Genomic DNA, 14,063 nt, shown 5'->3' on the forward strand with positions numbered 1-14,063 from the left:
TCAGGCCCAGCATCTGCAGGTTAGAGATCCCATCCTTATCCTTAAGGTGTCAGGCATTTCCTGCAGTGGCCCCTAGGTATGGCACTTGCTTTCCCCTTGAATCCAGCCAAGTCCATATCACACCTTTCTGGTAGAAAGAAGGGTCCTTTTAGACTGACATGTTGGCCCTATATTTATTACTTCTCTCCCCCGCCCCCCTTTTTGCACTACATTTCCTCAGTTACTTTCACTGAGATGTTTTACTCTAGGGCACAGCTCAAGGAGCTCTGTGGGTTGAGGTGAGGGGTCCTTTAATTGATAATTACATTACTAAGTATGTGGCGGCCTCTGCTGGTATTTTATTAGTCATTTCACACTTTGCATAAACCAGTTCACGCCACTGACTTTAGTAAAGTTGCATCCGCTTACACGAGGGCTGAATTTGGCCCAGTGACGTGCAATGTCATCACTGAACTGTCGAGAGAAAACAGTCTGACTACAAAAACAAATATGCTTAAACCACACAACGGCTGGATGTAAGTGGCCCAAAGCAGGAAATTCACAATGAGGTCAGTACCATAGCAGCCTAAATGTTAAATTTCCTTCTTTTCTTAGTTTAAAAAGATTCTTAACATCTAAAAAGAAAAATCAACATGAAAAGTTATAAAACATATCTGATGTTACCTGTGTTCCAGGAAAAAACAGAGAAACAAGGTGCGTGAGGCAATATCTCTTATTGGACCAATTTTGGTTGGTGAGAAAACTCCCAGGAAAAATACATTGTTGGTCTGGACCTTAGCTAGTGTGAATTGGTGTAGCTATACCAATTTATACCAGCTGAGGATCTGACCCTGTGTATTTAAGCTTAACGTAAACATTAGGCCTTTCCTTTTCTAAGATCCAATATGATTTCCCGTTACATTGTAGTATGACATAATATTGTAGTATGACTGGCATAGCTTGTCGTGCCACTAAGAAGAACCTGTTGAATTGGTGACTGAGAAGTTGAACCTGCGATGTAGCTGTAAGTACAAAATACTAACATGTCTATCCCTGGAATGGATGGGTGCATGTGCGTGTGTACACACCCGTGTGAGATTGTGTGGCCCTTGGTGCGCATGTATGTAAAGGTGCACACATGCACTTGTATGTCACTGTGTGCCCGTACGGGTGTGTGGTGCGCATGAGTGTGGGGTGTGTGGTGTGTAAGGGTGTGTGGTGTGCATGGGTGTAGTGTGTGGTGTGCATGGGTGTGTTGTGTGCCAGTACAGGTTTGTGGTGGGCGGTGTGCACGGGTGTAGCGTGTGCCAGTATGGGTGTGTGCCAGTTCAGGTTTGTGGTGTGCAGTGTGCATGGGGGTAGTGTGTGCCAGTCCGGGTCTGCGGTGTGCACGGGTGCAGTGTGTGCCAGACCGGGTGTGCGGTGTGCACGGGTGCAGTGTGTGCCAGGATGGGTGTGTGCCAGTCCGGGTGTGTGGTGTGCGGTGTGCATGGGTGCAGTGTGTGCCAGTCCGGGTGTGTGGTGTGCGGTGTGCACGGGTGCAGTGTGTGCCAGTCTGGGTGTGTGGTGTGTGGTGTGCACGGGGTTAGTGTGTGCCAGTCCGGGTGTGCGGTGTGCACGGGTGCAGTGTGTGCCAGTCCGGGTGTGCAGTGTGCACGGGGTTAGTGTGTGCCAGTCCGGGTGTGTGGTGTGCGGTGTGCACGGGTGCAGTGTGTGCCAGTCCGGGTGTGTGGTGTGCAGGGGGTTAGTGTGTGCCAGTCCGGGTGTGCGGTGTGCACGGGTGCAGTGTGTGCCAGTCCGGGTGCGTGGTTTGCGGTGTGCACGGGTGCAGTGTGTGCCAGTCCGGGTGTGTGCCAGTCCGGGTGTGTGGTGTGCAGGGGGTTAGTGTGTGCCAGCCCGGGTGTGCGGTGTGCACGGGGTTAGTGCGTGCCAGCCCGGGTGTGCGGTGTGCATGTGCCCCGGTACCCCTGCGATACGGGTGCGCGTGTCCCGCTACCCACGGGGGGGGTGCGCCGCACGTGCCGGTACCTGCGCGCCCCGCCCAGACCCGCGGGGCCGGCCCAGGGCCCCGGCCGCCGCCCCCGGGCTCACGCCGGCTCTCCAGCCTGTCAAGCCCCGACCGCGGGGGGCGGCCCAGCCCGCCCCCTCCTCGCCCTGACTGGCTCGGGGGCCGGGCGGGCTGCGGCGCTGCGGCAGGCCACTGGCCCGGGCTGCCGTCCGTCAGACCGCCGGCCCCGGAGGGGCGGGGGCTCGGGCTCGGCGGCGCGGCGCGGCTGGACCGGGCGAGCGGCGCGGTGGCGGCGGCAGCGGCGGCCGGGAGGAGGGAGCCCGCCGTCCGCCCGCGTCCCCAGGCCAGGTAGGCGGGCGAGCGCGGGGGCCGCCGGCGGCCGGAGGTGTGAGGGGCTGGGCGGTGTCGGGCGCACGCTGCCCGGGCAGGTCGCTGCTGTCCAGTGACATCTGCCTCAGCAGCTCCCGGGCCGGGCCGGGCCGGGCTGGGCTGGGGGAGCCGGGCGGGTGCCACCCCCGCCGCGGCTCGGGTTCGCCCGTCCCCCCGGCGGGCTCTGCCTGGCCGAGGCGCTGAGGCAGCGCGTCCCCTCGCGCGCTGCGGTGACCCCCGGGCAGCGGATTAGCACGTCGTGAAAGTCAAGAGCTCAGAAACACGCTGCCTCAACAGCCGCCTCGGGGTTATTTGCGTTCGCACGGCCGCTCTTCTGGTTGTCGGGGCGGCTGCTGGTTGAACGGTTCAGCTGGACGGAACCGGCCTGAACAAATCATTCAGAGTTTGTCTTTCCCTTTCCCTGAGACGACTGAAAGGACCAGCGGTGTCCCTGGGGAAATAAAACAACCAACCCACCAAACCTACCGTCAGTTTTAAAAGCTAAACTCCCCGCTCTCTCCCAAACAGCCCCGGAGCCTTGAAAAGTGCCTTCCCATCCCTGTATTTATGATTCTGCGTGGGGAGAAAGGGCTGGCTTACCTTCTTTTTACAATAACTCAGGATTTGTTTGACTCAACACCAGGAAAGATCTCACTGAGATTGTATTCATTAACCCTTTAGGGTTTCCAGGTTTGTAGTAGCCTCTTCTTTTAAATGACCCACTGGCTAGAATATATGAAGGCACCTGGCGTTAGACCATGAGTTTGTAGGGTGTTTTTACCTGTTGTTTCCATTGCTTTAAGAGTTAAAGAGGGGCAGCTTCCATGCCATTTGACACTCCTTGTGCTGTTTTATGTAGGAGATAAGCAAGGACCCTTCCAGCAGAGGGACACAAATATGCACTATGAGGTTGCAGAGTTTCAGAAACCCAGTACCAGTGCAGCCTTCTTTGAAGCGATTGATAAATGCCAAGTAGTGCCTATGAAGGAACTGCCACAAGTGACTTGTTCGAACACTGGTAAAACATTTTTGAATTCTCAGATGTCCTTTAAAATAACTGTCAACAACAGCAGCGACAATACAGAACCGCAGCAAAATCCCCATGAAATGTCAGTGCCTCTGTTAGATCTCATCCCCAAAAGACCAAGCATATTTGAGAGGCTTCCAATCCTTCAGCGGACACAGGAGTTCCGATGTCCTAAAAGCTCCAAAGAGTATTTCCAGCAACAGAAACATCAAAGTGTGAAGGGTGAGTTATAAAATGCGTGAACGAAACAAACAAAACCCAACACCAATTCATCTGTATCAACCTTTTTCTTTCTGGTCTTCAGGATATTTTCTGAAATGTTTATGTAATGCTGCAAATTTATTTTCTTTCCACCTTCTAAATGCAAGATAATGTAAACCAGACTTTGTCTGCAGATGTAGTACACAGAGTTCTTGATATGTTTCAAGAAAATCTTGAGACCAGCATCCTCTTTAATTTCCTTGAGCAGCCTCTCCGCAGTTTTGGAAAACACACAGGGGATGGTCATTTAAGCTGGGTCTGCTCACTGGGGTGAACTGGGATAGGTCGTCTTATTTCACCCTGTTCTTGTGGCTTAAGGTAAATGCCTAGTCTTATTAAATTGTTTGTTTGAATTTGTATGTTAGACACCGAGAAGGTGTGATTAACATGTGTGTAAGCAGTGAGTCCTCAGACCCAGGATTCCTGATGTCTGAGAGGGATTGTATAAAATCAGTTTTTTTTTTTAGTTTAGAAATGCATCTTTTCATCCATCATTCTTAAAGAAGTTAATAACTAATGACATTATATTTCGTTGGAAGTTGGTTATTTAAACCTGTCCACCTTTTGCTATTTGATTGTGTTAGCATATCAAAGTTCAATTTTAAAATATTCCACTCTCTAGATAATCACTTGAGATACATATCTGGTTTCTGAGAGAGTACAAGCATCTCATCCATGTTATAATACACTTACCCAGACAGATGTGCACAGATTATTAGAGCAAAGGCAGTCTTTTCGATAATGTTCACAAGGTGATTTCTCTTTGTATAAAAACCTATGGAAATGTCCTCTATCTGGCTGGTGTAAGATACTTCCCACTAGGAATTGCATCTATTTCTTTCCTTTCTGTTGAAAAGTAAAGTAGACTGTTCACACATGGACTAGAAATGTTCTCTTTTGTGAGCTTTTAGGTAGGGTAATGGGGCTGGCCACTATATTATTATTCTGAAGTGTCACTGACTCCAGTGAGCCTTAGTAGAGTGTCCATTTCTTCCAGCCTCAGGATGCATTCATTCATCTCAGTCTAATGCAAACTGTAGCAACAGATTATAAATAACCTTTATGTTCTCTAGAACTTCGGCATTCCCCTTCTGATTATAGATTTTCCCAAGTTCAGCAAGGGTGAAATTTGTGTCTACTGCACACAGCCCAAATGCATGGGATTTGCAAATTGGGGGGGAATGCACATGGGGGGAATGCACAGAGCTCTAGCACAGCTATGCTGAAGTTTCTACTACAGGCTGTGGAAAGGACTGCATCCTGCCAGTCTTCCCCTCCCCCCGCCCCCCCCATTTGGGGTGCTACCAGGAACACCTTTGCTGCTTTCTCAGCTTGCCTAAAAGCCCACCCATTTGTTGCCCCACAGTAAGCTGTTGTGGAACTCCCCTCTGAGGGGCTCTCAGTCCCCATATGGTTTCCTTACACCCCCTATCCCCATGTTGAATAGCAAAAGTTCCACTGTATGTTGGCTTCCCTGCGGCAGAAAGAAGTGGGTCTGGGGAGAAGGACACACATTCATCTTAACTGGTCACACTATCTTCCCTTTCCGCTCCAGTCACCTCTGGAGTTTATTCCTGTTTGTAAAGCATCCAGTTTCTCCATTTAGGGTCCAAGCCTACACATGCTTAAGCATGTAAGTAACCTGTACTACCCACGTGAGCAAAATTATCCACATACAGGATTGGGATTGGGCTCTTTTTCATGTCCACCTGGTGCATAATGCTGGCATATTGGATTTTTCCTGTCTGAGTGGTTCAGCTATGCTGTTGGTTAAGACTTTTTAGCACAGACCAGAAGCTGGGGACCGGGGAAATGAAATGTTGTTGGGATAGATTCTCATTGTTTTGAAGTGTCACTGACTCCAGTGAGCCTTAGTAGAGTGTCTGTTTCTTCCGACAAACTACAGTGTGCATTCATTCATCTCAGTCAAATGGAAACTAAAGCAACAGATTATAAATAGTCTTCATGTTCTCTAAAGCTGAAGCGTTGTCCTTCTGATTAAAGATGCGCAGCTTGTGAAGTGACAGCAACTGCACACACACAGTTGTGCATTTTTCAAGTTCTCTTGCTGTGAGCCTCATGCTCGTCCAGTAATAATATTGACATTTCTAAAGCACCCACCGGACACTCCATAAGTAGGGAGATTGCGGTGCTGCTGCACCAACAATTGACTGCTAATAACAAGAGCCACCTTATACAATTAAATAATAGAATAATCAAATAATATACTAAATTGCCATCATTTGGCTTTTTTTAAAATTGCAATCTGTAAGCATCCAGACTTTGCCAATAGCCCTGCAAATAGGCTAACGGTTATAGGAAAAGACAGGTGTATGTGGACATGATGTAACAAACAACCAAGAAATCAGAAGGCGGGGAAAAAGATCAAATGTACCCTGCAAAGGTTTTCAAGGGAGGAACTGGTGACAGCTTGATTTCAGACCATCACACAGCGGGTATTCTGCACTTCAGTACTGCATATGGAATAACTCCCTCTTCAGTCTGGGTTAGATTACAGAATACGCCTCCTGGTTTAGGTTTATCCCTTTTTGAAGGGTGGGAGCAGGGGTGAAGGACCCTCTTACCGTGAGCGTAAACCATTTTTATAGTTGTCTGTAAACATTTTGCCAAATGTGGCGTTAATTTTTTAGTTTAAAATTTTTTTTTAAAAAAGATACTGCCCCATTAACAAAAAGCACAGCTTTAAGGCAATTGTAATGAGAAGGAGCAGCCTGCTATTGCAATGTGCTCTCTGTTATTCCTCTGCTGTTGCGTGGTATTAAGTCTTGATCCTGCAAACACTTCCATACCTGAACAACTAGTCTAACTGAACTCAGAGCAACTGGCCATGTGCGTAAAGTTACTCAGGTGTGTAAGTGTTTGCAGCCTGGGGCTGTCTATATTTCAGCAAAAATGCAGACTTTTTAAAAAGGGAGCTTCAAATTTGTCCCTTTCTGGCAATGATTTTTATTTTAAATGTGACATTTTGCCCAACCTCTCTTTCGGTGTGATTGGCTGTGCTACGCACTAAGCCCTCCTTGTTTTACCTCTGATCTCAGTGGATTGCAAGCTGTAGTGTTTGCACCCAAACATTGTTCCCTTAGAGGCACTTGTGGTCCACTGGGCATAGAATAACTGTAATAAAAGGTATGACTAACTTTACAATATTTTCCCAGGGTTATGTGGTTTTGCTGTATTTAATTTACTTTAATGCTATAATATGTGATTTGCAGGGTAGCACAGGGCAAAATAATAATCAGTTACACAAAAAATACTTGAGGTTCAGGTAGGGAAGAAAAATTGCGACAAAATACATCAAAATCCTGTCCAATATGTGTTTAAAAAAACCCAATTAAAAGCAGTTTTGATCATTACAATGAAATGCTCTTTTTTGCAGGTTCATGTGATATATTGGATTCATGAGTCATCTGTGTTAACTCATGAAACGATACTTGTCCTGTCCTTTGTGCCGTTAGGGAAAATACTCCCAACTGCACAAACCTTTTCAGGAGCTACTTCAGACAGTTATTTAAATTAAGAGACAGTAAAGTAGTTTTAGCCTTCAGTATTTGGTCACTTCCTTGATGAGGGTCATAATTATATGATTATTTAAGTAAAGCCACAGATTAACATAATGCTCTATACTAGCAAATTTGCACATACAAAAGAAAACAAGGGGCCAGGTCTTGCAATACCTTACTCATGTAAGTAAACTGATGACTACAGTGGGCTATCTTTCCTGGATAATTAAAGATTTGCAGGACTGGGACAAAAGGCATAAGATGGTGCAATATAACTAACCCAGTTATTGTACAATATATTAGATATACTGAATGTTCTTATTGGGCCTGATCCTGTAACCCTCCCTCACATGAATGATCATCATTTACCCAAATAGTTCCATTGAAGAGAATGAGATTACTTGCATGATTGAGAATTACTCATTTCAGTTTGATGGGTTGCAGTTTTGGTCCCATTTTGAATGACAATCTCCATATTTACTCAGTTTCATATGTAGTACACAGGGGTATTCTTTCTCACCTCCATTCTGATTCCCATACAAACCCAGCCCACTTCACATTTTGGGAGCATCGTAGTTTTGAATAATCTCTTACAATTAAATCTTATAAATCAAATAAATCTTTTTTTTGGGGGGGGGTTTATGTGAATAATGTATAAAAAACATAACTTTATTTTATTTTATTTTATTTTTCCCCCTTCTTCCTGGAAAAAAGGGGAGAAACTGCAGCTGAAATCACATTTGCTTTAGGTCATTTTAGGTAAATCTTTTTTTTTTTTTCTCAAATTAGCTAAAACTGTTATACGTTTCCAAAAGAGAAAATAAGTTTTCAGTTATTTTCTGCAGAAGGAAATTTCTTTGTGGTTTGTTTTTTGAGATTGGAAGTCACTGAATCGAATGTGCCCCTCTCATAGATTTCTAAATGCTATTGCACAGTTTAAAAAAAAAAAAAGTGGATCTAATTGCATCCGGTATTTAGGATTGCATTTTTTATCTAGGGATGCTTAATGAAACACAGAATAATTGGCAAATAAAAAACAAAAGAACTAACTACCAATATGTTACGTAAAGGCATATACAGCAACTATAATGTAAAAGCATAGAGCTTTCTGGTTTAGAAATAAATGAGCTGTTAGAAAGATGATAGTAGTAGATATCATTTAGCAATTATATATGATAATGAGCTGTAATTATTTCAGTCAGAAAAAAATGAACCTGATAATTAAAAGGATACATTTTATAACCTCTTGTGTTCTACTTGAAGGAACGGATTTAAATGATTAATAGTTACTTATTATGGCTTTAAAATTTTATATTGACACCTGGAATGAAAACTAGGTTTACAATGTATTTTGTTAAATGGGGTGAGAGGATTGTATTTTATTGTAAACTAAAAGACAGTTAATTTAGGACTTCAGTTCTGCAAGTACGAGTTACTTTGCTCTTATGAGTCATCCTATTGACCTAATATTCAAACTGTTCTAAATTACTCAATTCTTAAATAGATCTAAATGGCTTTTCCCATTTTAGGGTCCAATCCTGCAAACACCTACACATGAGGTGTGTGCTGAATGATTTTTAGTAGATTTAAGACCATGTTATAGAACTGTTGAAAGATTATGTTTGTAAAACTGCTGAATTTAGAAAGAAATGTGCATGCAGATGTCTTTTGCAAGAATGCACAAGCTGTCCTGTCTTTAAGCGTATTCAGTCGTAAACTCTGACAGTTACTCCATAGGCTGTGAGAATACTTAAAACGATTAAATGCACCCCTCTTTGACAAATTCAGATGGGAAATAAAGTGTAAATTTTAAGAATGTGGGTAATTAACCATTGGAACAATTTACCCAGGGTTATGGTGGATTCTCTGTCACTTACAATTTTTAGACCAAGATTGGATGTTTTTGTAGAAGTTATGCTGTAGGAATTATTTTGGGAACGCTATGGCCTGTGTTATAAAGGAGGCCAGGCTAGATGATCACAATGGTGCCTTCTGGCCTTGGAAATTATGAATAGTACTTTTCTTCTACAGAAAGATTCACTTCCTTAACAATGAGCAAAGATGTGCAGTAGGTTGCTATTTAATTGTATAGGGTGAAATCCTGGCTCCATTGAAGTCAATGGAAGGTTTGTTATTGACTTTGATGGGGGGTGGGAGGGGGGGTCAGTATTTCAGCCATAATAGTATTGTAGATATACCCTATGCTGTCAGGCGTGCTGAACAAGTATCAGCCCTTGCATTAAATATGTCGGTAAACTTGGAAGTGAAATAATCAGGGGAATGTGTCTGTCTGTGGCAGATTTAGGATATTGTAGGTTAACTTCCATATTTGATCAATATTACGATTACAAAATAAATATTGTAGAAATGAGAATATACCTCTGTTTTAGAGCTTTTTTGAAACACACTTAAAGATGCTGACTGGGCAATTAGAGAGGGATTAGGGATGCAAACTGCTGCATTTCATACTCCAGGTTTCTATCAGTACATGTCAACAGACCAGAGAAGTCACACAATCCGGCAGTCGTTTGACAGTGTACGGTAACTTCTTTTAATATAGGGCTGGTTTGTTTACTTTATTTGTCAGCCTCAAAACTTTATTTTCCAGCACACTGATGCAACTTATAAATACCAAAAAAAAAAACCAAAAAAAACTTGGATCAAAAGCAGGGGTGGTGTTTGCTAATTCTCATACAGTGCAATCTTACCCTAGAAATCTGAATACAAGAGCAAAGATGTGTTTCTGAATATGACACAGCTGTTACCTTGTATCCCGAAAATCCTGAACATTGCAATGAAGTGAACAAAATGACTGGTTGAAGCACTAAAATGGCAGGAGTCATTTTCAATGTGGCAAGTTAAAATCAAAGACCATGTCATCTAAATTCGATTCCAATTCTACCTTTCAGTTTCAACTTTGAAGAATAGTTGCCAAGATTTTTTTTTCTTCACTGTACTTTAAAGCATTCAGTATGTGAAACCCCAGAGGGTATCTCCTGCTTTCTGTTTGCAGAATCCATGCTTCACTGATAACCTGGCACAAGGATTTTTTTTCTTTACTATGGTTAATTTAGGTTTATGAAATGATTATTCATCACTGATGATTATTGGGAAAAGTGAGCTGCTATAGGAAATAGACCCACATTCTGACTTTTAGCTTTTCAAATTCTGCCTTTTAGAAGTTGGGAATTGCAAGAACTTACATATTCAGATCCTCAAAAGTGATGATCTCGTTGTCTGTCTCTCCTTTAGATCATTGTATTTGTGTAAATATAATAATGTGAAGTATGTTTGGCCTTTTGTTTCACAGTACCCGAATATTTTTTTTGGTGCTTTACACAATTAACTAATAAAAATCATTGTAATAGAATAAATCTCATCGGCTTTGACTTAAGGGTGAGCTAATGCAAAGCGTTTCAAATAGCATTGGACTCTCTTGTATTCAAGGTTTTTCCAGTGAAGCAGGAGGAAGGATTTGTGAGTATGAGAATACATTAATCTTTCTGGAATAAGTAGAAAGCAAATATATTTTTTGTGTGGTGGTTTGCTTTTTTTGTGCACATTTAACCAGAGGAAAAAATGGTTTTAAGTAGACATAATCAGATACTGTAAAACACTTTTTAATACAGATCTCAATTGTTATTTTAAGCTTTTAAGGGGCTGAAGATTTAGTTTATTTTGGAACATTGCTGAACTGTGTGAAATGTGTCTCTGGGGGACCAGGTATTTTAATACCTAGTAGAAGTTTGCATAACAGTAGATGATGTATTTAGCCTGCCTTCCAACGCTGTAAATAAATTACACATGCTGCTTTAGACAGAGAGCATCCAATGTGTAAATCAAAGGCTAATTTTTTTAAATTAAGTAATATTTCGTAACTGAGATTTTTTTAAAAGATAAGAGTTAGATTATATGTGACAATACTCAAGCCAAGTAACTTCCCAGCACGACATGGAAGGCCTAAGATTATTTTAAATATGTGCCAGTGATTCATTGCTTTTTGATAATTTGATGTGGTTAAGTAGCTTAAATACTGAAGTCAACAACCCCTGAGGCAAAGAAAGATAATACACTTAGAATTCTATCTTAAAAATGAAATTTGATAGCTTCCACTTTCTAAGCCTATCCAACTCTCAGTGCAGTAAAAGGAAAATAGCAGTAAACGTATTAATTTAGTTATGTACTTTTTCTTATTTGCATGTATAACATAACATGCACTTTAGATAAGAAACAAAATAGTTTGAAACAAAAGAAACAAAATGCTGTTAAATACTTCATGCTTAACACAACCCCAATTCCTTTATAATAAGTTTAAATATTAATTCTGTGGAATGTCAGATGCCTAAAGCTAGACATTAGTGATCTGCAGTTTCAAATATCTAGGAGTGGGTTTATGAAACAGGATATTTAACTGGGAGAGATGACTAGCACATTTCAGAGTTATCAGAACACAGACAACAGCGCATGATGACTTTTTAAAAAAAAGTCATAAAATAAAGAAAATTGTTTTAGGTGCACAGGGTTTGAAAAACTTAGATTTAATTATTACTGTGGAAGAATAGCAGTGGTTTCTTACGCATTTAATTTCTAGATCTGCTTGTTTTGATTTCTTCTCCTGCCGCTCTCCAGAGCAGCTGGCTTTGATTTAACCTGAATCCTACACTGAGGGCAAATGATCAGTCACTCACTTACAATTACTGTATGTAGAGCTCTTCACTGGAACATCTTCGAAGTGGAGCACTACACGAAAAAGAGTACCAAATGGGACTGGAATAATGTTTGAGGAAGGCAGCGCTCTGGGTTCAAAAGGCCTCAGTTCACCACAAAACAGATCTCTCCACTTACACTTCTTTGTGCAAATCCTGCTCTTTCCCCATCTGTATCTGGTAAGGTGGGGTGGGGCGGTGCGTGGGGAATGTTTTCTGTGGATAAAAAGGAAATTGCCATTTTATTTCCCAGTGTTTTCCTGAAAGGATTTCCAGCATGGGATTTTCGTAAACACTCAGGCCTGGTCTACACTACAGAGTTAGGTCGACGTAAACTTACATTGACCTAACTCTGTAAGCATCTATACTAAAATGTAGCTCTCACCGGTGTAACTCACCCACTACACTGATTTAATAACTCCACCTCCGCAAGAGGCTTAGCGCATAGGTCCATGTAGTTAGGTTAAGGCAGTGTCCGTGCAGACACTTCATTGGTTACATCGACTGTTACTGGCTTTCAGAAGCCATCTCACAATGCCTCACACTGACAGTTAAATTGGTGCAAGCACTCCTGGTGAGAATGCACACAGCTGACACAAGGAACGTAGTGTGGACATGCAAAAGCGATTTTAATTACAGCGGTGGCTGTACATCAACGTAACTTAGGTCAACTTAATTTTGTAGCGTAGACTTGCCCTCCATGCTGGCCTAACTGCTCCCACTGAAATCAAAGGCAATTCTACCATTGACTTCAATGGGAGCAGGGTTGGGCCAGCAGTGAGTGCTTTTGAAAATTCCTCCCATATTCTCTTGAGAAACAGAGAGCATAATATACGGCCCGGTCCTGCTCCTATGTCCACTTTAGTGGCAACAGAAGCAGGCCTATATTGGGACTCTGGGGTAAGGCAATCAGCAACTCCATGTTAAACATTTTATTTCCTGGTTGGGCCTCACATGGTCCTCTCAGGCCTTTTCCTCTGTGGATTGCATGCTGCTAGAAGAGCCTATGCACATACATTCAATCTGCAGTCAATACCTGGACCTAGTGAGACCCAGAGGCAGGGAAGAGTCAGTGAAGGGGGAGAATGGGACAAGGGTCATGTCAGATGAAGTCAACTAGGCCAGAGTAAATAGATACCATAGTAGACGAGGATTAAGGGGTCCTGGGTTCTATCCGAGGCTCTGTCACTGAGTTGCTGGGGGACTTTGGGCAAGTCTATGTACACCTACCCTAGTTTCTCCATCCTGTAAGATGGGGTTAATGGCACTTGCCCTATTTTGTAGAGTGCTTTGAGTTCTAGATGAAAAATGCTATGTGAGTGCAAAAGGTTATCTACTATCATTATCCAAAATGTTTCCAGGAAGGCGAGAGCTCCTGGTCAGACATCCCCCTTGTGCTTCCTGGTACCATCCATCCAGCTCACTGCAGGAAGGAAGCTGAAGGGTAAAGGACATTCCTCATGTCTAGTTCAATGCCCAGTAGTTCAAGTTGTTAGAAATGGAGTTATAAAAGAATTATTGCAAAGTGGATTTAAAATGGATGGAGATGGCCACTGTAGTATTCTTCTTGTGTAGGGGAATTCTGCCCTGAGAGAAAGCTGGCAGCATTGACTCCACTCCACCGTCCCCTCTCTCCTAAAGGCTCAGGGGAGATCCAGCACACCTCAGCTCCGCTGGTGTAAGCTCCCTGAAGGACCGTATGCATGTGGTGTAATTCAGAGCTACCCCTCTGCAGCTCTAACTTGCACTGAAGCTGGACAGTTTGGGATGAGAGAGCTGCTATCATTTCCCTGATGACCCCATCGCTTAGTCTGAGGAAGGTTTGAATGCAGCTGAGAATCTGTTCGACTTGTTTCCTAAATAAAACACAGCACTAATCATCTCTTTACCTAGATTCTTATACAACCTTGATTGCTGTAGTGTCAGTCTTCAGACTTGATTTACATTTAGTCAACAACTCAGAGGGACTAGTTCCACTTTTCCTGACTTTGGTGTAAATCTGGCATAATTCCATTGATATCAATGTAGTTACTCCAGATTTACATCAGAAGTCAGTGAAATTAGTCGTGTAAATGATCAAGCCCAGACGATCTAATCTGCAAACATTCTTTTTGTGAAATATAGAATGAAATTAGCTTGAACTGAGCAAATGATTTGCAGCATATAACTTATTTGAGAATGTTACCTTTTAT

At 42.9% G+C, this 14,063-nt stretch overlaps 1 protein-coding gene across 1 annotated transcript in view; it reads left to right on the forward strand.

Moving 5' to 3' along the window:
- The first annotated feature begins 632 nt into the window (after nt 1–632).
- The window catches only part of GLIS1 (GLIS family zinc finger 1), a 267,642-nt gene continuing 254,211 nt past the window's right edge, over nt 633–14,063 (forward strand). Inside the window, exons 1-3 of the mRNA XM_037907384.2 lie at nt 633–693; nt 2,117–2,335; nt 3,216–3,605. Coding sequence (XP_037763312.2) covers nt 633–693; nt 2,117–2,335; nt 3,216–3,605 — 670 coding nt within the window. The remainder of the gene's footprint in view (nt 694–2,116; nt 2,336–3,215; nt 3,606–14,063) is intronic.

This window comes from Chelonia mydas, chromosome 8 (genome assembly GCF_015237465.2).
Source record: "Chelonia mydas isolate rCheMyd1 chromosome 8, rCheMyd1.pri.v2, whole genome shotgun sequence".
Taxonomy (NCBI): domain Eukaryota; kingdom Metazoa; phylum Chordata; order Testudines; family Cheloniidae; genus Chelonia; species Chelonia mydas.